General features: G+C 51.6%; 1 protein-coding gene across 6 annotated transcripts in view; it reads left to right on the top strand.

Moving 5' to 3' along the window:
• The window catches only part of Sulf2 (sulfatase 2), an 81301-nt gene that overhangs the window by 22773 nt on the left and 33993 nt on the right, over positions 1–24535 (top strand). For all 6 annotated transcript variants that reach the window (XM_021157065.3, XM_085832257.1, XM_021157066.3 and 3 more), the window contains exon 3: positions 14596–14835. In XM_021157065.3, the coding sequence (XP_021012724.1) occupies positions 14596–14835 (240 nt within the window). The remainder of the gene's footprint in view (positions 1–14595; positions 14836–24535) is intronic.

Consider the following 24535-nt stretch of genomic DNA (forward strand, 5'->3'; position numbering starts at 1 on the left):
TCTCCGCCCAGCACTACAAACACCAGGTGACACGGAACTGTGAGCCCAGCGCTAGGGAGGCGGAGGCAAACAGATCAAAAGTGCCTGACTACACAGCTAGTGGGAGGCCAGCCTGGGCTACATGAGATCCAGAAATTTAAAGAAAAAAAAAGTAAAATGAAATGAGTGCAATCACCTGAAGCGCGGTCAGCAGCGTGGATTCCTTGGGAATGCTTTGCCTTCCCTTCCCTTGCCCCCAACAGCTGGCATGCCATGTCTTAGGACTGGCCCCCTCTCCCAGGCTGCACAGCCACATGGAGCTTGGGACCTTCATACTGCACAGTGTGCACGGTAATGCGGTTTCCTTCTGCAAGTTAGATGCCCCTCCAAATCATCTCTCCTACTGTGCACTGTGAAAATCTGGAAGTGGGTGTCCCAGGTAGGGGAGAAGAGAATGTGCGAAGGCCCTGGGGCAGGATCAAGGAAGTAGATATGGCTGGAGCCCGGAAAGGGAGGTAAAACGGAGACCAGCGAAGGGTGGGGTTGTGGTTGTTATTCCTGACCAGGTGGATGCTGTTGACCAGATGAGGGATGGGTCCTTTCCTGTCTGCTCTCTGAGGACAATGGAATATAGTTGGTGGCAATGACAGAGTGACTTACAGGGCAGATCTTTGCAACTCGAGTCTATGCTTTAACTACCCAAAAGTGCCACTTGCTTAAACTCCAGCCAGCCTTGACACAGTGGGTACTGATGACCCCAAGCAGGGCTTCTTCTCAGGGAATTCTAAGTACAGAAACAATGGCCCAGAAGCAGTCAGGGCTCAGAACTTTATCGACAGCTTGACATGCAGGGTGCTGATCTGCTCATGGGGAAGGAGGGATCTGTGGGGAGTCTGCATTGTGAGGCCTAGGAACAGGGGTGATTTGTATGCAGCCGGGCCTGGCCTCTGGGCCCTTGGGCTCCCTTCCTGTGACTGCCAAGCTGTTGGCTCTGGTGTCAGGGCACCCAAAGCAGCCCACATGGCTCCACGGTCCAACAGCAAAGGTTTATTGAGAATAGTAGGTGTTTGTTCTGCCAGGTGCTGGGGGCGCTGGCAGGGTGGGGTGGGGGATACTGTGCTGGCAAAGGGATACAATATTGATAAACCACGAGCCCTGTGACCCCCGTGAAGGGGCAGAGGGATATTGGGTTGGGATTTTTGTTGTTGTTGTCGTCTTTGGTTTTGTTTTGAAACGAGGTCTTGCTATAGAGCAGAGGTTGGCCTCGAACTCAAGATCCTCCTCCCTCAGCCACTTGAGTGTTAGGAAGACAGGCATGAGGCACCACATGCACCTTCAGTGTCATTCTTAGTGAAACAGGTCAGGAGGGAGTGTGTGGCCTCACTTGAGTTCCCGAGGGACCCCACTGCTACGCTGATTAACATCAGGGACAAGAGCAGGAGCAGAGGGTTGAGATGGGTAAGGATGAAGGCTCAGAGCAAGCTGTGTATACCTGGATGCACGGATGCAGGACCTGACCCAGCATCAACTAAATGCCGACTTTCAGGACAATGCCCTTGCTAAGCCCGAATCGCATCACAACTTTGAATCTGACTCTTATCAAAACCAGTGTAAGCAAACAAATCAGGAGCCCATGGATGAAATAAAGGGGGGAGAAAGAATGAACCAAGGCCGACTAAGTAGCTACATCCATCCCTCTCTCCATCTTACCAATGGGGAAAGTGAGGCACAGAGGTGTTAAACCACATGTCCAGGTTGAAACAGGATTTGAACCTAGAACCATGACCTTCATCACTGCTGTGCTCAGCCCATTTCCGGGATGGATGATGGCCTATCTAGAGAGTGTCCATGTTGATGCTTCACTGTCGCAAGTACTCTCATCGGCAGAATCTGCAGATGTGCATCATTGCTCAGGAGAGTGAGTGTTCCGAAATGTAAATTTCAGGGAGCCAGTCATTCGAGACAAGGACTTGCATATTCTGTGCTGTGACAGCTCCTGCCCACAGCCCTGGATGACAGAGATTGGTGCCCACCAACCGTTACCTCCTCGAGTGTCTTGTTGTGTCCTAAGCAAACAAAACTGAGCCTCTGTGAGGAGGGTGGGACAGGAAGTAGGTAGTTGGGGGCCTGACGGGCTTTTTATAAACCAGACAGACCCAGATCAATAATGCATGTGCCCAAAAAGCCCGGCACATTATCTCGCAGTTGGCCACCACTGGCAAACCGAGGGTGGTCCTGAAAAATTCATCGGCTGCTATTTTCTGCTTGTCTGTGAGGCAGCTCCAGAGGGCCTCTGGCTGGAGGCCTCTCAGCAGAGCTAATCTTGGGCTTCCTTCCAGTCCCAGGTGGGGACAGCTGTCCACACTCATCAGGACCCAGCGAGAAGGGCTCAATCTATCTCATGGTTGTTGGTTGTGGTCGTCTTGCCTTTCCGTTGTGCCTGCAGTTCCCTGATTGTCATTTGGAATCGCTGGGTGCTGGGTTCCCAGAGCACTAGTGACTGAGCACCTGGGTTGTCTGTCACTTGCAGAGAGTGAGGACATCTCTGAAGATATACAGGAACATCAGCAGAACAGCGGCATGGGCTTATGTGTGACACCACAGTCCTGTCACAACGCTGAGCTGTGCCCAGGGAAGCCAAGGAAATGCTGGGTTCTGCCAGCACTGGCCAAGTTAAGTGGATGCAGGCCAACTTCAGGGCATCTCCAGAGCTCAGCTGGCTTCTGAGAGAGCCCAGGGAGAGTCACACATAGCCTGGAGCAGATCTGTTAGATAGGATTGTTCCATCATAAGTGTCAAAGGTCAGCTATGTGGGACTGTCAGATAGGCCATTAAGGTAGTGTGGGGACAGGTGTCTCATCAGCTATGACAGCTCATGAATGAACCCAGGCATGGTTGTATATGTCTGTCACCCCAGCACTCAGGAGGTAGAGGCAAGAGGATCACAAGTTTCAGGCCAACCTGGGCTACATTTGAGACTGTCTCAAAAAGAAAACAAAATCAGACAGGCATAGCCTCAGCCCATTGGTCTCGCCTCTCCTGGTTACAAGTGACTTCCTGTAACTCAGCCCAAGCAATGCTGGATGAACTGGAACCAGCAACTTACTGGGGACTGAAATGAGAAGTTCAAGCGTACTTGGAGTTTCAGGTGTATTTAGATCCAAGGGTGCCTCCTCCAGATGTCACCAGTCTCTGTGTGACCTCATCCCCACCTTCTTCCAAGCTGGCTCTGCCTTCAGACATCTTGCTAAGCACTTCTGTATAAATGCCAGTGCAGCCAGTGGGGCCATTAGACAGCCCAGAAACCTCTAGCCTGGAATTGAGTTTCCCCTCAAGGGAAACTGGACATTGGCTCTGGAGGACACAAGCAGCCAGGTTAAGTTAGGGGGTGTTCAGCATTCCCCCACACATCTGCTGCAGGATGAACCATGCGACCCTCACTTGCTCCCTCGTCCTCATTCACTGAGCACTTGTTCTTAGAGAAGGGTAACTAGCAACAAAGTAACAAACTAGACAGAATCTTGACTGATGTGCAAAGAGCAACAAAGTAACAGAATCTACTACAGAGCTGGGCATCTAGCCCAGCTGTGTGTCAATAACCAAGACAAAACATACAAACTAAAAGCTGGGCAGTGGCGGTCCACACCTGTAATCCCAGCGATTGCAGACAGAGGCAGAAAGGTCTCTGCTTTCCGAGACAGCCTGAGCTACAGAGTCACTTCTAGGACAGCCTGAGCTACACAGAGAAACCCTGTCTCGGAAAATCAAAACAAGAAGAAGAAGGAAAAAAAAAACACTGCATATGACAGGGAAGGTGGTAAGAAAGGATCAGAAGTCACGCAAAGAGGGAAGGGAGTTGGGGGTCGTGTGAAACTTTATCCATAATGATCTCATTGATAAAGGGAACACAGGATCAAGAAAGGCCAGGGAACTTATTAACAGGAATTCTAGGAAGCACATTCAAGCAGCAGTAACAGTTTGTGCAAAGGGCCGGAGGCATGCAGGCTGACAGAGTGGCAGCATTGTGACCCAGGGCACAGAAAGTGGGAAGTCTGAGGCGTGCTGATGGTGATGTTCATAATGTGAGGGCGTGAGGCCAAACCAGGGAGAGGACTTGAATTTCTGGGGAGGGTGGATGTCAGGCATACATGGGTCAGAGAAGGGAAACAGTCTGACTTCTATTTCACTAGGTGGAGAAGAGGCTGACTGTACAATGAGGCAGGTGCGGAGTCTACAGCTGTCCAGGCACAAGAGGAGCCCAGCCAGTGCTCTATTGCAGTGGTGCAGGCTCAGAGGCAAAGCTGGAAAGATGGGCAGATGGGTCACAAGTGAGACCTGTGGACAAGATCTCCAGGGACTGCAAAGCTGTGGGGGAAAGTTGATGGGGTCGCTCAGTGCCCCCAAGCAAGGAGCCACTCCACAGACAGCCATGGTGGAGTCTGGAGCTGAGGGTGAGCCTTGATTTCTGAGGTTCAGGCATGTAGTGGGGACAGTGGGACAAGGTACAGCTCCTAGGCTTGTGTGCACCTTACTGGGTGCACTTACTGGACACTGAGGACTTCAGGTCCCCAGCTCTGATGTCCACATCCTGCGCAAAGCAGACTCAGGAAAGGAGAGCCCGGCAGCCCCATTTTCCACGTTCCATCTGGCAGATGAGGAGACTATACTCCCCTGCTGACCGGTAACCAAGGGATGGGTTGGAAACCCTCGGCTCTCACGGGGGCCAGATGGCAGGCAGCCAGGGAGACGCACCCAGATTCCAGGCAGCAGTTCAGGGCAGCTTCATCCACCGACATCCATTCTGAACATTCCAGCTGCCACTCACCAGCAAAATGAAGGCGTGTGGATGCAGGTTATCTCAGGAGTGGCCCATCCTGGGTTCAAACTGCCAAGTGCATTCCTGCGAGGGTTTTCTAGTTTTATTCGTCAACAAGGGTGTTGAGGGGCAGGTTCGCGTGAATTCTAGAAAGTGTGTCAGAATTAGGCTTGGCTGCTTGGGAAAATGAGACCTAGCATTCCTTCTTAGACACATAAAAATGTCTGGGGGCTGGTGGCCCAGAATTGGAGTGGTGGTGTCAAGAGTCTCTCACTCTCTACTCTGTCATCCCTTCTGTGTCACATCTGTCCTCAAGGCCACCTTGTGCTTCAGGACTGCCACATACTTGGCAACAGGAAGCAAAGGGCAAAGGGCAAAAAAAGGATAAAACAGTAAGTGAAGACCAGCCCCTGAGGACCACGCCCCAGCAGTCACATGGGCTGTGGGCATTCTTATATAGTCACGTGATCTTGGGTTTGGCCAAGTCACAGAGGGTTTAGCGTCTTTGCTAGGGGTGAACGGGCTTGAAGAAAGCATACAGGGAGGCTGCTGTGCCCTCAGGTTAGTTACTGGAACCCGGATGCAGAGCCACCCAACACTGTCATACCCTCTGCCCACACACAGAGAGGAAGGAGGAGGAATTCAGATACAAGCCTCAATTTCCTTCTCTGATCTTCTGCCAGGACCTCCTGTGAGTCAAAACCAGTGGGTGCAGGAGTTTGTTGGTGCTGGCCACTCTCTGAGGATAAGGGTGCTGAGGTCAAATGTGATTGCTGGTGACATACTTACTAGTCACAAGAGGGTCGGTTGTGGGCTAGGTGCACTGTGAGACAGAAGCTAGACCCACTGAGAAGGAAGCAAGGGAAGCAGGTGATGGTGGGCAGGTGGGGTCTGAGTCACAACAGGGTAGACAAGGGACCTGGTGGAGACAGCACCTCTAGCACTGAGTGGTGTGGTGGAATCTGTACACTGGGGAGCCACTGCCCATGTGGACGGCTCCAGAAAGAGCACTGGGGGCAGGGCGGCAGATGCAGAGCCCTGTAGTAGGCACAGTCTCATCAGGATCTTGGAGATGCTGCCCAGGCTCAGGAAGAAGGGTAGATGACAGGGAGATGTAGGGACTCAGGTGAGCCTAACTGTGAGTAGGGAGGGGCTGGCTTGAGGATGAGAGTGTGAACAGCAGGGAGACCAGCTGGGGCTAGGGGCTGGTGCTCCTGAGCAGGCAGCTGAGGGAGAACAGCAGTGGACCCCAGTTCTGCATCTGGGTAGGCAGTGCATTGTGCCAGGCAGGTGGTGCAGAACCAATCACGGTGTCTTGTGCAGAGACAGCGGTGTCTTAGCTAGGCTTATCTCTCACTGTGCTAATAAAACACTATGGCCGAACCCAACTTGGAGAGGGGAAAGTTTACCTCATCTTACAGTTTGTAATTCATCATCCCTGGGAGCTGGGGCAGGAACTGGAGCAGAGGTCATGGAGAACTACACTTACTGGCTTGTTCCCATGGCTTGCTCAGCCTGGAGCCTTATAGGAATCAGGACCACCACCTAAGGATAGTACCGCCCACAGTGGGCTGGGCCCTCCCACATGAATCATCAACCAATAAAATGCCCCACAGGCTTGCCTACAGGCCAATCTGGTGAGGGCACTTTCTCAACTGATGTACCATCTTTCCAATTAACCCCAACTTATATCAGTTGACAAAAAAAAAAAAAAAAAAAAACCAGCCAGCCACAGATAGGATGCAGGCTTTGCTTTGCAGGTGTCTCTTTTAGTGACTGGGTAACTGGCTCTGTGACATTCCCCAAAACCTGGGCCAACACCTACAATCCCTATGTCCTTAAATACTTACCCAGTGTGACAAGATTGCTGTGCGTGCAATCTTGAGCAGGCCCTCAGAGAGTGGAGACCAATCGTTCAGAGTTCCCCCTTTGATACCCTACCACTGAGAGAGACCATTGGGCTTTTCTCCCAGAAGCCTCCACTGCAGAGCCAACAGATGACAAAGGAGAGATCGACAGAATAACTGTGACGTTTCATCCCAGAATTCAGCAGCTGAGTTCAGTGTGGCCTCCTGGCATCTGCCTGATTGACTTGGGGGTTTGTAGCACCAGCTTGACTTTGGAGTTCCCCGGAGTGAGAAGGGTTCCCCTTGACACCATCAACCAGGGAACCATACCTGAGATCTTGCAATATTCACCTGGCCTCTGAGAACCTGGAGCTGACAGCATCTAGTGCACCATGGACCTCAGCTCCTGCCTCTGCCCAGATGTTGCTTCTGGCTGCTGCTGCTTTACCCCCCTCCCAGGCCTCCCTCTCACCCCCTGCCAGGGACAGAGCTATTCTGAGACATCTCATCTCCCAAAGTGACTGTTAAACAGATGTTTCTCCGGTAAGGTGGCCTATAGATAGGAAGATCCCCTTTCAATATAGACATTCTGGAGACACTCAACACTAGGTGAGGGCTGCCACATGACCATCACAAGCAATGTGACCTCAGGATGGAGGTCTTCTTGCCCTTGGCCTGAGCTTATGGCCTCTTGTCCCCATCTGCTGCACGCTGGGGTCTTTGACTGCAGCAGAATGGTCCCTCCTGCACCTGCTTATTGGTACCTTTTGGCAGAAGTAGAACCAGTCAGGTGGTAGGTGCATGCTCTGGTCTTTCTATCCGATGCCAGCCCTGTTCCAGGCCATGGCTGCACAGGGAATGTCGGGTGGTGGGTGGGTGGGTGGTCCTGAGGAGGGGGGGTGGTCCATCAGTACCCATGGGCCCATCAAGAAAGTTAGCCATCCACTCAATTTTCTCACCACTCCAGCAGTATCTCCTGGCTGAGGTGGTGCTGGGGTTTGAACATGCTGGGCTCAGTGCTCTACCACTGCACCACATCGCTAGCTCTGCATTGGCCGATTGGTTGGCTGGGTTTTGAAACAGTCTCGTGAACTTGCCGTGCAACTAAGGATGGCTGAACTCCTGATCTTCCAACTCCACCCCATCACGAACACCCCTAACACCACCACCACAAACACTACCGGCACCACCCTCACACATTCGAGCATGCATACACACACACACACACACACACACGCACATATACACGCACACACAATCGCCGAGATTACAGGCACATGTCACCACCTCTGTCTTTTTTAATGTGGTACTGGGAATGGAGCTCAGATCCTCACGCTGGCATGGCTGGTGCTTTACCCACTGAACCTCCACAGCAGCCCCTGGAACCGGGATTCACTCACTGTCGTCCTCTTCATGATCAGAAGGAAACATTTCCAGTTAAGGGTATTAATGTATTCGCCTTCATTCCCACATGGCCGCCCAGCCACAGTGCTTAGCACTTGTTACAGAGGCAAGAGCCCACAGTGTCCAAAAGTCAAGTGCTCTAGAAGACATCCCAGGAAAACGTCCTGTTTTTCCAAATACGGGTGGGGAGCCAGGTTCCTCCAACGCTAAGAAGACATGACTAAGACTCCGGTGGTCTGACTGTGGCCTTCAACTGTGACTGCCCCTGGGTTAGTCACAAGCGCCTCGGTCTCCACAGAGAGGCCTGGGTCCTTGCCCAAAGGCTCTCACTGGAACAGCCTGTGCTGGGTTATCTGTGCCTAAGATAAAAGCAGAGAGGGAAGGCCATGGGCATTCATTCCCATGAGGCCAGGGCCACACCCACTGACAGCCTGTGAGCTCAGTCCTCTGAAACAGCTCTTGGAAACTTTGAAGGAACTCAAAGCAAAGATAACCCTTCCTCCCGAGTCAGTGGAGATCAGCGGAGGAGACAGTGATCTTCAGGCCACCCAGCAGGAGCCTCCAAGGAGATACTGTTTGGAAAAACCTGAATGTTATGAAGGTTGGAGCTATGGCAGCTGGTCCTGAGACAGGGACGTGCCTGGCGCGTTTCCACTGTGGCTAGAAGGGTAAAGTAGCCCAAGAGGGAAAGGTGGGGTTATCAGGACAATGACTTTCCAGGTCCTTTGAGGTTCTATCAGCCAAAGGTGGATGCCTTAGTTACCGTTTCTATCACTGCAACAAAACACCAAGACTGAAAAGCAAGCTGTGGGGAAAGGGTTTATTCAGCTTACACTTTCACACTGTTGTTCATCACCAAAGGAAGTCAGGGCAGGAACCTGGTAGCAGGATCTGATGTAGAGGCCGTGAGATAATACTGCTTACTGGCTTGTCCCTTGTGGCTTGTTCAGCCTGCTTACTTATAGAACTCAGGGCCACCAGCCCAGGGATGGCCCCACCCACAGTGACCTGCCCCCCACACACACACACACACACTGATCACTCATTGAGACAATGCCTGACAGCTCGATCTCATGGAGGCATTTCCTCAGCTGAGGCGCCTTCCTCTCTGCTTCTAGCTTGTGCCAAGTTGATGCAAAACCAGCCAGTACAGTGGACTTTGCCTTTTGCTCTGGGTGAAGCAGGTGTTCAGGGAGAGTGCCAAAAGGATTGTGACGACATTGCTTAATTTGTTAGAAATTGCTCTCCGTCTGTGGAGGGAAGAGCAGCACAGAAGGTGACGTAAGCGTCTACTGCAGTAGTCCAGGTAAGAGCTGGAGTGCTCACATGCAGATTAGCGTCAAGACTCTGAGGTTACTAACTCCGGTTGTGTTTGTCCCCCATAACAATCTACCTCCCACCACTTTCCCAAGGAGGCCCCACCCTCAAAGACTCTGTTTCCCCACAATGTAAAACAAGCAAGCATAGGCCGGCATCGTCTTAGATACCTGTCCAAAGAGCCTCGGGAGTCTATTGCACAGAGGTGGTGTACACCCCACCCCAACCCTGGGTAGCAAGTCTCTGGAGAAGGGATCAGACAAGAGTTGCTTCAGCACCAAGGATGGCAGAAGTCGCTCATGTTTTCAATCCTCAGAGCCCCTGGGCTGGAAAGATGGCTCAGTTGTTAAAAGTGCTCATAGCACAGGCCTGAAGACCCGAGTTCCATCCCCAATGCCCACAGAAAAGCCAGGAAGTGCTGGAGAGGCAGAGACCCAGTGGCCCCCTAGTCTTCTCACACTGGCAAGCCCCGGTTCCATCAGAGACCCCCATCTCAAAGGACAAGTTAGGAAGCAGCTAAGGACACCCAAATGTAAGCCGATGGCTTTCCTATACGGGTAGATCCACCTGTACGCATATCCACATGCGTATAAGAGGAAAGAGGTCATTCTTCGGTATCAGCTAAGTCCCCGTAGATGGCTGGTGCCTACTCAGGTCTTTACAGGGGCAAATGAAACTGGGGCTCGGTGCAGATTTCTTGTCTAGCATGTTCAAAGGCCTGCGTTCAATCATCAACTCTGTCAAAATAAACACAAGCTAATTCAGCATGGTGGTGCCAGAGACAGACAATCTCACATGCTAGATCAACAAACACAGACTTTGTGTGTGTGTGTGTGTGTGTGTGTGTGTGTGTGTGTGTGTGTGTGTGTGAATTTGCTTCATAGCTGAGGGTGGTATTTGATCCTCCTGCCTCCGCCTATCAATGCTGAGATTACAGGCAGATGCCCAGAGGACAAACAGGGCTTCTCCAATGCTTAGTACTCCACCAACTGATCTCCAGCCCAGCCCAGTAGTAAACCTCGGCTCTACTGCCTGCAAAAAATTGTACAATGCATCAAAAAATAGGCAGTGAGGGCGTTCCACAATGTTACTTCCGTGAATCAGAGAGTGAAGGGTTTCATCAGATAAAGACCCAGCCAGCCAGCCAGCCAGCCAGCCAGCCAGCCAGGGAGATAGCTCAGTTGGTCAAGTACCTACCACACAGCATGGGCATGGGACCTCAGATCCCTAGCACCCGTGTGAAAAATGCGCGTGTGGCACACTTATGCCTACCTGTAACCCTGGTTCAGGAGGAGGGAATTGGGGGAGGGGAGCAGAGACCACAGACTCTGCATTGCTCAGTGGTCATCAGTTTTGGCCAGTCAGTGGGCTCTGAGTTCAATGAGAGGTCCTGTGTGAAATGGTAAGGTGGGGAGCAATTGAAGGAGACACCAGCCATTCATCTCAGGCTTCCACATGCCTAAGTGCCCACACATGCATGCATACACACACACACACACACACACACACACACACACACGTGCACATACACACACACACACATACACACACAAGTAGTGTACTAAGCACCCCTATGTAGAATTCACAAGAAGAATGGGCAGTTAGTGGTTGTAGGGATATTTGACAATCATGGGGTTGGGGCCCTGAAGTTTAAGTCCCACTGAGAAAGAGGGGAGACTGCCCATCAGAATCACACCAAGAGATGTCAGGCTAACCTCATCCTGGCCCTGTGTTGTGGCAAGGTTTGGTCAAGGAAGAAACCAAGCCTGTTTTTGTCTATATGTCCCCAGATTTGTGTTGGACGACCTAAGTTTGGGTTGGCTGGCCGCTTCACAGGAAACATGAAAGCTGGCCCCTTTCCCTGTGTGTGGCTATGTCTTCCTGGCTAAGGGCCATTAGTCCTGGGAGCCCTTAAGTTGTGTGTTTTCACATTACAGAAGTGGGTTCTACAGCCCCATGTTGGGGCCTTTTCAATAAAGCAGATCACTGTCTGCAAAGGAGGCACAATGTTCAGTGCTTTTCCACGCAGCCCCAGCTGTCATTCTTGCCCCAGGACCATACTCCTGTGACTGCCTGCCCTAGCTCTTCCCTAGTAGGAGCTGCCAGGCAGGAAGAGGGCATGGCACTGCCAAGAGAAGAGATGGAACCCTGAGCTTTCAGTCCCAAAACGTAAGAGACAGCCCCAAAGCCTGTTGGCTTTCCATCAGTGAAAATTTCTGGGGTTCTTTCCTTGAGCTTCCAGAAGGGGTCTGATGGTTAGTGGAACCAGCTCAGGTCCCCAGAGGCTGGGCACTGCAGACAACTGTTCACTATGGACAGGGGGAAGGTAGGATGGGTGGAGGGAGGAAGGGTGGGAGACAGCCGCGTAGGGCTACAAACCCAAACCAAGGAAGATAGATGTACGGAACAGTGGGCCAGAGAGGAGAACACATAGCCAGGATGGTGCCTCTGGAAGAGCTGGTGCTTTGGAAGAGCTGGTGTGTGTGTGTGTGTGTGTGTGTGTGTGTGTGCTGCATAGGTGCTGGGAACCATATTCATACAGAGAGAAAAGCAGGACTGGGGTTGTTAGTGAGTTTGAGGACAAAGTGGAGGTCCTGAGGCTGTGTAATGGTTAGAGGGCTGTTACAGTGGGAGGGTGCTGACTACACCCCTGGGTGTGTCACCCAAGTGGGAAATAGGCCTAGCCCTTGGGAGAGGAGAAGCTATTGCCTGCCCAAAAGGAGCTGGCAAGGTCTGATAGTCTGAATGCAGAAAGCAGTGGACTGGCTCACCGGATGGTACAGCATTTCAAATGCTGGCCCCAGGAATAGCCAGGTGTTGTCTGAATAGCTGAAGGGAAGAGAAGGGCTTCCAGAGCTTGACTCTGATGTGGCCCACCAGGTATCAGTAGAGAGACAGGTGGCATCAAGGGTGGAAAATTCTGGCTTGCATCATGGTGTTTGCCAGACTCTAGGATTCTGTCCCCTCCCCAGTTCTAATCACAACCCCACTCCTAACACCACCAGACAGAACCACACTATAGTAACCGGTCCTTCCTACCCCCAGGAGAAGCTGACACTTGCTTCAAGTAGAGGAAGCCAGTTAGGATCACTGGCCCTCACCCCTCCATGAACTGTCCCTGTGTGTGAACAGGCATGGGCATCCCATTCCCCTGGAGCCACCCCAAGGGGCACCTCTGGGGATTGGAGGCACCTCACAGCACCCCATCAATGTCATGATAAAAGAATACGTCTGTCCCCAAGGAGCCCAAGAGTCATTCAAAGGCACAGGGATGCTCAGCTTCCCCAGGACACCATCACCAGGCCTTGGTGAAGGTGACAGTCACCGCCCTGCTTCTGCTGTGGTTAAGCCTAGGTCTGAGCTCTTCATCTGCCACCTTCCTCACTGTGTGGCCCCATCCGTCACCACGTGCCCCAGCCATGCTTCCCATTCAGAAAAAGGACACTTGAAAAAATAACTTAGCATGTCATGTATATAGAGCAATTGACCCACGTGTTAGTAATTAGAACAATTGTGAGCATCGCTCTCCACCCCAGGGACAACCCAGAGGTCCCAAAGCTCAGACCAATTAGCGGGCTGTAACGCAGAGGCTTCCAGGCAGGGCCTGTTGGATACATGTGATCTAGGAGGTAACACTGACATCCACTGCAGACTGTGCTGTGTGGTATGGAGCACAGCAAACCTCAGAGAACCCGATATGGTCAAGCTAAAAGTCAGAGCTTAAAACCTCACCGTGCACCGGGCATGGTGGCGCACGCCTTTAATCCCTGCACTCGGGAAGCAGGGACAGGTGGATTTCTGAGTTTGAGGCCAGCCTGGTCTACAGAGTGAGTTCCAGGACAGCCAGGGCTACACAGAGAAACCCTGTCTCAAAAAACAAAACAAAACAAAACAAAAAAAACCTTATCGTGTACCGGCGGCGTGGTGGTGGTGGTGGTGGTGGTAACAACAGCAGTGCACATCTTTAATCCCAGCACTCAGGAGGCAGGGGCAGGTGGATCTCTGAGTTCGAGGCCAGCTGGACTTGGCTGGATATAGTGGCACTTGGGAAGCAAAGGCGGGTACTTCTCTGTGAGTTCCAGGCCATCCCGTGCTACATAGGGAGATCCTGCACAAAAGAATTGCAAGGGAAAGGGGAGCTGAAGCCGGCCATAGAAGGAAGGGAGAAAAGGCATGTGTGGAATGTCCCAGTGGATCTCACTGTCTAGCCTCCACCTTCAGTGTGCAGTTTGACGTCTATTCTTCACACAGACATTGCACGCTTACTGTGTGCTACCAATGAGGTCCCAGCCCATACACAGTAGGCCTCCACACATACTCATCTCCTTGTCTCTTGTTCTCAATGTCACTGAGCAACAAGAACGGTCAGGGATGAACTCTCAATGCTTGGTGTGGATAAAGGACCTATCACAGTCATTTAGGGGGATCAGAAGCCCAGGAGCTGAAGGTCCAGCATATGGAGGGTCCTGAAGCTGTTTATATACAGCTGTTTTTTATGTCGAGGAGCTCTGTTTATGTACAAAACATGGTTTGACTCTAGACTCAAGGTACTTCAAAGCAGGTGTGTACCCAGTACAACTGTCTAGGGGGACTGAGACCAGGGCCTTTCTGGTTGGGTTGACTTGGGAACAGGGTCTGGCCCATGCAAGCCCATGGATTTCCTAAGCATCTGGGGAGTCCAAGAGATGGAGAGTCCAGGATATAAAGGGTCTAGGAGCTAAAGAGGCACAAGAGCTGGAAGCCCAGGAGCTCTTAGGCAGATAGGTTAGCTTTGAGGGTAGCGGGGTATAGACTCCAAATGCATACAGGAGGCACCCTAGATGAGGCTACAAGTGTAGAGAGACTGGCTGGGGCTTGGCTAGACTTCAGTTCAGTGGATAATTCTTGGGAAACTTCCAAACAAAAGAAAGCCTAATTCTATCTGCATTTGTGACTGCTTAAAAAAAAAAAATCTGTGTATATTAGCACTCTGAAGAAAAGACACCCTGTTTATATACAAAACAGGGTTTGAGTCAGACTCAAGGTACTTCAAAGCAGGTTTGTACCCAATGCCACTGTCTAGTGGCACTGAGACCAGGGCCTTCCTGGTTGGGTTGAGGGTGAGGAGTATGGCCCATGTAAACCCTTGGATTTCCTAAGCTTGCCCACAGTTCCAGGCTCAGGATTGGAAGCCCCTTAAAGAGGCCCCCTGCCAAGCAGGCCACATGACTCACCAGTACCCTCTGCTTGCAGGCTCCATGCAGGTGATGAACAAGACAAGGCGTATCATGGAGCAGGGCGGGGCGCACTTCATCAATGCCTTCGTGACTACACCAATGTGCTGTCCGTCTCGCTCCTCCATTCTCACCGGCAAGTACGTCCACAACCACAACACCTACACCAACAACGAGAATTGTTCCTCGCCTTCCTGGCAGGCCCAGCACGAGAGCCGCACCTTCGCCGTGTATCTCAACAGCACAGGCTACCGGACAGGTGAGGACCAGGGTGGGGAGGCGCTGTCGGGGCCTGCTCAAGGGACAGACAGGTGGCCTCTTGTGCCCTCAGCTTCCCTGGGTGCGACGTCCACACTGCACTGGTCCCCAAGATAACTCTGGGTTATGCCCAGAAGAGGTTTCACTTCCCAGTGAGGTTTCGAGTTTATTTCTATGCACACATAGTAGATGTGTCTGAAGAAGGTTGGGAAAACCACCTTTTCAAAGAAACTAGAGTTTTGAAAAAAATGGAGAGTCCAGGCAGATCATGAATTCTCTGACAGGGAGGTCACGAGATATTCCTTGCATGCATGAGTTTGAGGTTTCTGTGTTTAAGACTGATTTATTGACTGAGACCATCTGCATGAGAGAAGGTTCCAGAATGTTGAGGCTGGAATTAGAGAGGAACTGACAGACATGGGGGACTCACCAGTTTATTGTGGGAGTAACCAAGATGACGAAGAGGTTGCCATGGTGAGAGCCCTTTGACTGTGCTGTTGTTATTTGTGTCAGGATGTCCTTGTTGCCTACTTGAGGGAGACACTGTGGTGAGTTCGAAAGGCTAGGCTATCACCTGAGGTCAAACTGTAATCCCAGCCCAGCCACCTCACCCTTGCCAAATCCTCAACTCATTGAACTTGCTTGAGTTTGAAAGAAAAAAACAAGAATTCCCCACCTTGGCGAGCGGCCTGGGGCCATTGTGAAACCAGATGATACAGCTCAAATGTCGCAAGCCTGGGGACTTGCCCTTCTTTAGTGACGCTACATTGTTTTGAGTGGGAGTGAGGAAGGGCCAGGGACCTCCTGTAGCTGACCTGCAGCCATCATCCATCAGGGCTGGGCAGGCTTTCAGATGCCCAGTGGGAATGGGTGGGACTGTGTACTCCCTACACAGTCCTCCCACCACAGGATCAGCCCCAGAGCAGGTTCAGTTATAAAAACCAGCTCCCCTACATGGGCAGGGCATCATGGGAGTGGAGGTGCAGACCCTGATGGCTTGGGGTCGCCACAGAAAGCACATGTTAGAGGTCTCTGTGGGCCAGTGTTTTAGATGGTTGGGAAGCCTGGAACGCTGTTGGGGTGGGGATAGGCAAGGACATAGCAAGGCAACGGCTCCTATTGGAGGGTGCAGCTGCCATTCAGAGCTAGAGATGATACCCACACCAGCTCAAAGTCAAATATCTCTACATTTGAACTTTTTAAAGTCAAATCTCTCAATTTGGAGAAACTCCATCTTTAAAAACTGAATACTGTGGGCCAAAGAAGATGTATCTATGGGCAGGTATGGCTCAAGCACCCTGATCATCTCTGGCTGGGATGTTTATATGGAAACAGATGAATAGTGAGGCCCCCAAAGTGTTCATCAGGCCTGTCACCTGGAAAGCAGGAAGACCACACCTCCCACAAAGACTCCTGGGAGAAACATGAAATGGAAAGTTTGTGTGGCATAATCAAAACAGAAAACCGAGGCCACGGGAATGCAGAGACATGGGGACAGTCCGTCAAACAAAAGGGGAAATTACTAATCCCAAAACACTACGGGATTTGTGATGGAGTGAAAGCCCATATCAGAGTTACATGGGAAACAGAAAGAAAGGAATGACCATCAAAGTAGACAGTCACCAAACCAGGTGAACCGTCCAGCGGCTGGAGAGGCTGATGCAGGTGCACCGTCCAGCGGCTGGGGAGGCTGATGCAGGTGCACCGTCCAGCGGCTGGGGAGGCTGATGGAGGTGCACCGTCCAGCGGCTGGGGAGGCTGATGCAGGTGCACCGTCCAGCGGCTGGGGAGGCTGATGCAGGTGCACCGTCCAGCGGCTGGGGAGGCTGATGCAGGTGCACCATCCAGCGGCTGGGGAGGCTGATGCAGGAAGGTCATAATTCAGGGTTGCTGAGGCTAAGCAGTGACACTGCATCTCAAAATGAACATCCAACGTGGACTGGGGATGTAGCTCAGTGATGATACTTGTATGGCATATGTTCATTTTTTATGGTACAAGCCCCAGGGACAAATCAGTAGTCCAGCCTGGTAGTCGGTCAAACCCTATATCCCTTTGGGCATCTAAGGAAGGTAACCGAGCTGAGTTTAAGTCTGGCTAAGGGAGTGGGGGTACCTGCTGCTTATGGCTCTCATCTAAATCTGTTGCTGTCTTGGCGGCCTTGATCCAAGAGCAGGTCTACAGATCAGGTTCTCGTTTCTCCTTACTTCCCATTGGTGAGAAACAAGATATGTGAGTGTGAGCACTCGTGGCTACAAAGGAGCCTGGGATATGTAGTCTTTATGCTGGGTAGGTCTTTGTACCACTGAAAACAGATCCTGAAGGGGAAGACCCTCAGTCACAGCCACAGCTCTTTACTGTTTGTGTTTGCAACGCCCTTGAATCCAGGTCAGCTGAGCTTAAAGGACAGATGCCAAAATTCACGGTGCAGGGGATGTTAACAGAGCTGGTTTTAAAAATGAAGCTACAGCTGGGCTTAGTAGTACAAGCCTGTAATCCCAGTTCCCAGGATGGAGGATGGAGGCCAGAGGATCAGGAGTTCAAGGTCAACCTGTGCTATATATTTAGTTTGAGGATAGCCAGAAGGGAGGAAGAAAGGGAGGAGTTGGGGGGAGTGGGGTAGGAGAGAAAAGAAAGCTACCTGGCCTGATACTGCATACCTGCATTTCCCAACACTAAGGGATTCAAAAACAAAAATGGAACAAAAATCGGGATGGGAGAGATTGCACAGCAGGTAAGAGCACTGGCTTTTCTTCTAGGGACTGAGGTTTGGTTCCTAGCACCCACATGGTGGCTCACAACCACCTGTAGCTCCAGTTCCGGGGCATCTAACACCTTCTGACCTCCTCAAGCCCCATGCACACTGAAGGTACACATTCACACATGTGAGCAGAACACTCATATATGTTACATGATTAATTCATATTCATGGGAGAAGAAAATACAAAACACATTTTGAAAATAACTTATTTTCTGAGGCAGAGCTGTGTAGTCTCCCCCAAATCGTTGAGTTTCTAGGGCTGGTCTAGATCTTTTGATCCATCTGCCTCCACCTCCCAAATGCTGAAGTGACAGGGGTGAGTCCCCATGCCTGGTTTATCTGGTGCTGGATCCCAGGGCTTTCTGCATGCCCCAGGGCACTTTAGCAACTGTGTCCCAGCCACAGTTGCAGCCACAGCCACAGCCACAGCCCCAGTCGCAGCCACAGCTGCAGCCACAGCCCTACATGTAACAAAGCTTTGGCTCTAACTGCAATGGGTCGACGTTTGAAGTGCATAAACTGTGCAGTCCCTGTTGAGAAGAGTGTAATTTATGCCACAATCATCAGATTGGTGTAACATGATGAACCTTCCCATTGGCGTCCTCCTTTTACAGGGATCTGAGGATGGCAGGGGGTGCAGGAGGTGTCTTTCCAAAGACCCCTCTGGCCTTGTTGACAGTCAAGTCTCCACTGGGTTGTGTGTGTTACCTTGCAGTCCTGCGTGACAGACATGCTTCACTGAGCCCAGACACCGACTTACTGTCTGTCCCGGGCCCGTGTCTTCTGGCGCCACTTCAGTTACCTTTGCACCCACCTCTCTTAATAGATGGCTCTTTTCGGTCACCTCACACTGTGTCTGCACTGCCCGTGTCTGCGAGGGACACATAAGAGCAAAAGCCAGAGGTGCTGGGTTTCAGTCGAATAAATACCTATTGGTTAGTGGAAGTTTCTGGATATGGCTCACGTCCAATCAGAGACTGGCGTGTCTCCCTGCCCCCTCAACCCAGGTGAGCCACCAGCAGCCCTAGCTGCACTGACAGAGACAGCGCATGCGTGTTCCCAACACCCGATTCCCTAACAAGACACAGTGGGCTGTGGGGGGAGTTGGAGTGCCAGTCTCAGATTTCCAAACACTCCTCCCTGGCGGGTAAAGAGCTTTTTCCAGCACTTTCTACCAATTAGATGCCAGCTAAGGCCTTCTCTCTCCACCACCAGAATCCAGCAGTCCCCACGTGGTTACGTGCCTGCCAGGCTTCCGTGGAAATGGTAGTGCCCCTTCTGCGCGCCGCCTACATGTTCTGGAATGTTCCTGGGGAGCTGAGAACAGGCCTTTCGTTAGAAGTTCAGGCTCTGCCAGGACTCCCCTGGGAGTGTTGTTTTTAGACTGTACCGTGCACCCCACTTTCTTTCTGTTCTTCTCACATAGCTGGGAAAGGACACTGGCTGATGACTTAGATTCTGGTCATTCACTGCCCGTGGCCACCACACGGTAGCCTTGGTGTCCTGATACCTGCAGAGGCCCTCACATGGCCAGGCCTGGCACTAGGCACCCTGACAGTCACTGCTACATGAAGGAAGGCATTGTGTGCATGTGTTTGTGCATATGGCTTGTTTTGCGTCATGAGGATGCCTCCCATATTACCTTCCCCCAGTGACCACCCCTCTCTCCTACCTCCTGTCCTGCTGTGAGCCCCTTCAGACAGACCGTGTCCAGCTGCCCACCAACATCTCTCTTAGGGTCCCCATGTATCAAACCTACCATGCCCAGCATGACCTCTTCATTTTGTCACCTCCTCCCCAGGGCTGTACACAGGCTCCCCCATGGCACTTCCAACTTTCCATTCACTCAGGCCAACTCCGTGAAACCGTGTTTGACATGTTTTCCTTCCTATCACAAGCAGTCCATCCACAAACCTCATCATTCTTCCTGAAGTATCCGCCGAGTCCCTCCATTGTCTTCCTGTCAGCCCGCTCCCCCACACCACCCCCTCCGCCGTCCAGTCCACCAGCTGCTCTATTCCCACCCTTATCCCCAAGGTCCACCCTTCCCCATCCCCCACCCCCACAGCAAACATTGCCATCCCATCAGAACCCCTGCTGCTCTTCGGCACATGCCCCACCCACTAGGGATGGAGACCCGCCCCCAAAGCTGACACAGGGACCCCAGGAGCTGTCCCGCTTGTCCAGCTTCTCGTGGTCTCCTCTGTCCCTGTTAGCTGTCCCTGCTATCTGCTCCACCCACAGGGATTCCTTCCTGTTGCTCCAACAGTAGGCCTGACACATGCCTCAGGGCCTTGGCTTCTCCCTTCCTCTAAAGCAGCGGTTCTCAACCTGTGGGTCGTGACCCCTCTGGGAGGGGACACCTAAAACCATCATAAAACACAGTAACATTATGATTTATAACAGCAATGAAATCACATCTATGGAGTAGTAGTGACAATTTTTTTTTTTTTTTTTTTTTTGGTTTTTCGAGACAGGGTTTCTCTGTGTAGCCCTGGCTGTCCTGGAACTCACTCTGTAGACCAGGCTGTCCTCGAACTCAGAAATCCGCCTGCCTCTGCCTCCCAAGTGCTGGGATTAAAGGCGTGCGCCACCACGCCCGGCTGTGACAATATTTTTATGGTTGGGGGTCACCACCATAAAAAAGGGTCACTGCATTAGGAAGGTTGAGAACCACTGCTCTGCAGAATCTTCAAAACTCATGCAATACTTGCACGCATTTCCTCAGATCTGTGTTCCTGTGTCCCTTCCTCAGTGGACCCTCTGTGAACACCCCAGTACCCTATCTTCTTACTCATTTTCTTTTCCTTCAAAGCCTGACACCACCCAGCAGGATCTGTCTGTTTATTCTGCGGTCCCTTGGGTTGTTAGCCTTCCCCGACCTGTCTGTGCTCCCTGCCTTCCCCAGCCTGTGCTCCCTGCCCTGATTCTTGCTTCCTCTAACCCTTGTTCTGGCCCTTTCTCCCACATGGCTTCTTGACTGTCTGGCTTCTAAACTGCCAAGTCCCTCCTGCGTCTCCCAGGCCCAAGACAGCCTGGCCCACAGTAGGTGCTTGGATAGGTTCACACAGCCTGGCTGGCCCACAGTAGGTGCTTGGATGGGTTCACACAGCTTGGCCCACAGTAGGTGCTTGGATGGGTTCACACATCAGCCCCTATCACTTCCTCTCCTGGCATGGGCTGCTTCTCCTTCATCTCTCTGCTTACACAGGGGAGACTCCAGCTGTCCTGGATGCTTTTCTGGACCCTGGTGCAGCTGTCCCCACCTTCACAATGGCAGCCTTCTCTGCCCTTGGCCTTCCTCCTGCCTGTCTGCTGCCGGCTTCCTTTCCCCGGAGTGCACACAGGGACACACTTGAGTGTGCACACACAGCTCTCTTCTTCCCGGTCCAGCTGCCCCTCGTGTGCCCACCCACCCGCACATGACCCTTATGGCCTGTGGCTGCAGAGTCCCCATCTGCCCCCTGAGTCTTGGAACCTCCCCTGAAGGACTTACCTCTTGGCATGGGGGTCTGTCTGGGCTTTGCCTGGGTCGTACAGCCCACTGAAGGTCCAGCTTCTCCTGCCACATCTGTCTCTCAGATCCGGCTCAATGTCCTTTAGTTGAGCTAAGCATGGCAGCACACCTGTGCTCTCGGCCCACAGGACGTGGTGGCGGGAGGACCAGGTGTTCAGGCTCACCCTCATCTGCGTAGAAAGTCTGAGGCTAGCCTCGGCTACCTGAGACAGTCTGACACTATGGTTCTCAACCTTTCATACACAGTGACATTCTAATACAGTTCCTCGTGTCGTGGTGACCCCCAACCATAAAATTATTTTGTTGCTATTTCATAACTGTGATTTTGCTACTGTTAGGGATCGTTATGTAAATATTTTGGGAGGTAGAGGTTTGGCAAAGGGGTCTCTACCCACACGTGGGTTGGGAGACCCTCTGATCTAAAACAAAATGGCTCGGTGGTTAGGAGCGGTTGACACTTTTGCAAAGGACCTGGCTTTGGGTCTCAGCACTCAGCCAGTGGCTCATAATCCCCTGTGACTCCAGTTCCAGAGAATCCAGGGTCCTCTCTGGCTCCATGTGCACCAAGCATCCATGCAGTGCACGTGTATACATATAGATCACATATACACATAAAATTAATCCTTTTTTTAAGTCCCCAAATCCCCTTAAGCCCTTAGTCTCTAACCTTTTAATGCTTTTAAGATTTACATAGCCGGGTGTGGTGGCGCACGCCTTTAATCCCAGCACTCGGGAGGCAGAGGCAGGCGGATTTCTGAGTTCAAGGCCAGCCTGGTCTTCAGAAGTGAGTTCCAGGACAGTCAGGGCTATTACAGAGAAACCCTGTCTTGAAAAAACCAAAAAAAAAAAACAAAACAACAAAAAAAAAGATTTACATAAGTGAGTCCCCCGGGCTCGCGCTCTAATATTACTTGTAACTGTGAGCTGGGACGCTTCCCTGTTGCTCAGTTTCCCTTCTCTACAGCAGTGTTAGGACGTGGGTAAGTTGCCCAGCGCCCATAATATGTATCACCCCAAGAACGGTGTGACCAGGTCCCACAAATTCATGAGGTGAAAGTCCCTGGGAGGGAGAGGAAGCGTGGGGGCTGGGAGACCGTTCTGTCTGCAGAGCCATCAATGAATGAGGAGTTTCTTCCCCGGGACCCACAGAAAAGGCCAGGCATGGCAGCTCCTGCCTCACGAGCCCTGGGGAGACAGAGACAAGAGAGTCCTTGGGAATCACTAGCCGGCCAGCCTAGCCAGTTGGGGGGCTTCCGGTTCAGTAAGAGATGGCTCGAACACTAAGGTAGAGAGGCAAGCAAGATGGCTCAGCAGGTAAAGGTACTTGCCACCAAGCCCGATGTGATGGGCTGAGTTTGATCCCCAGAACCCACACAGTAGAAAGAGAGGACCAAGTCCTGAAAGTTGTCCCCTGGTCTCCACACATGTGCTGCACCCACGCACCCCCACAAACACACACATATACACACACAGAGATAAATATATATATGTATGTATATATATATGTATGTATATATATATATGTGTGTGTATATATATATAAAAGTTGCCAACTGTTGGGGGGGGCTGGATGATTGAGGAAGATACTGGATATTCCTCCATACTCCCATGTACAAGTATCCTTACATACATGTACATGCATGAATACATATGTACACCACACACAAATAAGAAAAAGTGGAGTAAGCATAGGTGTGTGTCCTCAGTCCCCTGAGGATGAGGTATGGGGGTGGGGAGGTCCAGGTGTCCCTCTGATCCCTGACTGTCCCTCAGCCTCGCTCAGCCACACACAGGTTCCCGAGAACTGCAGAGACCCAGAGCCACAACCCAGGAGCTTAAGGCAGGAGATGCTTCTCCTCTGACATCCCAAATCGGCTGTCCCCAGGGGACTTCTGTTCCAGCCTCCTCAGCTCTCCATATCCCAGGCTCCCCAGGCTCTGCCTCTCTCTCCTCATGACTCTCAGATCCAGGCATCTGTGTCCAGATTTCCCCGTTGACAGCACTGGCCTGCAGTTCCCCCCTGACCCGATCAATGTAAACTTCTTTTAACTTCTTTTAACTTGATCACAGAAGCTAGGGTTCAGATAAGGTCACTCACTGTGCAGGTACCAGGATCAGAGTGGGTATCTGGGGAGTCACAATATGGCTCACGTGTTCAACCCCCCACCTGTCACTGTTTTCCCTTCCAGAGCCACCCTCAGGTCTGACTTCAGTAGACATGGGACAGAAGAAAAGCTTCAGTGCCCAAAGCCAAAGTGCTCATGTTTTGTTTGATGTTTGAAACAAGGTCTTCTTAGGTAACCAGGCAGTCCTTGAACTTGCAATGCGCCTACTAGTACCTCCCCAGTGCTGGGACCACAGCTGCGTGCCTCCATGCCTGCCTACTGGGTTTTAACTCTGCAAAAAGGAGGCTAACTCACGCCAACTCATGGGAGGGAGGGCCTCTTAGGCTTCAGACCACTTAATTGCAAGCCTTTTTCTCAAGGAAGCACGGCGCCCCCTATGGGTCAAATCCATGAACACAGTGATACAGGATGCTAGCTGCATCCTGAATGAAGGGACTTTGGTGGACCCTCTGCAATCCACATGACTTCTACACTACCCTCCAAGTCATTTGTGTGTGGGGATTATTTTATGCTTATTGTTCTGAGTATTGAATCTGAGTCTATTTTCTATATAAATAAGGAAGGGGTTTTTTTTGTTGTTGTGGGTGGTGGTTGGTTGGTTTTAGGTTTTTGGCAGAGTTATAAATGTGCTCAAAGTTTCCTAGCATTAGATCTGACAGGAAAGCTGTTATAATTGAATGTGAAACTTTTCCAAGAGATTCCTTATTTCTGAAAATTCTGTCCCTGATGGCAGGGGCAACCAGTATTTGAATTGCAAATGCCACGCACCCACCAGCCTGCGCTGGGAACCAGCAGCCTCCCAGGGAATCTGTCTCCTTGCTGGCACCTGACTGCCACCTCATGTCTCCTTAACGGATGTGCCAGAGACGTTTCCGGTTGAAGCCTCCCTTTGTTATAAATCTCCCAGCTTTTATTTTTCTTGAAGATTGCTGTTCTAATGTTCTTTCAACTTTGGGAGATGACTGGCATAGGAAATTATTTTTTGGCTGTGAATTCCTTTTGGGAGGAAATATGGCAAACTCATTATTATAGGAAAGGGCCATTGGTGAGACACCTCTGGGAGCAGCTCCGAGGGGTCTGATATGTCACGGTCCCTGAGGTAATGGGAATTGCCTATAGTTGATGGATCCTCCAGGCCTGCTGTAAAGGCTGCTGTGGATTGTCTGCTCCTCTGCCCCACCCTTTTGCACATCTGCAGTTAAGAGAGGGCAGAGGGCTGGGAAGATGGCTTAGTGGGGAAGCCAACAAGGACCAGGCCCGATCCCCAGCATCCTGGTAAAAGGCGGGGTATGAACGCCC

This window comes from Mus caroli, unplaced genomic scaffold (assembly GCF_978045245.1).
Source record: "Mus caroli unplaced genomic scaffold, Mus_caroli_1 scaffold_2, whole genome shotgun sequence".
NCBI lineage: Eukaryota > Metazoa > Chordata > Mammalia > Rodentia > Muridae > Mus > Mus caroli.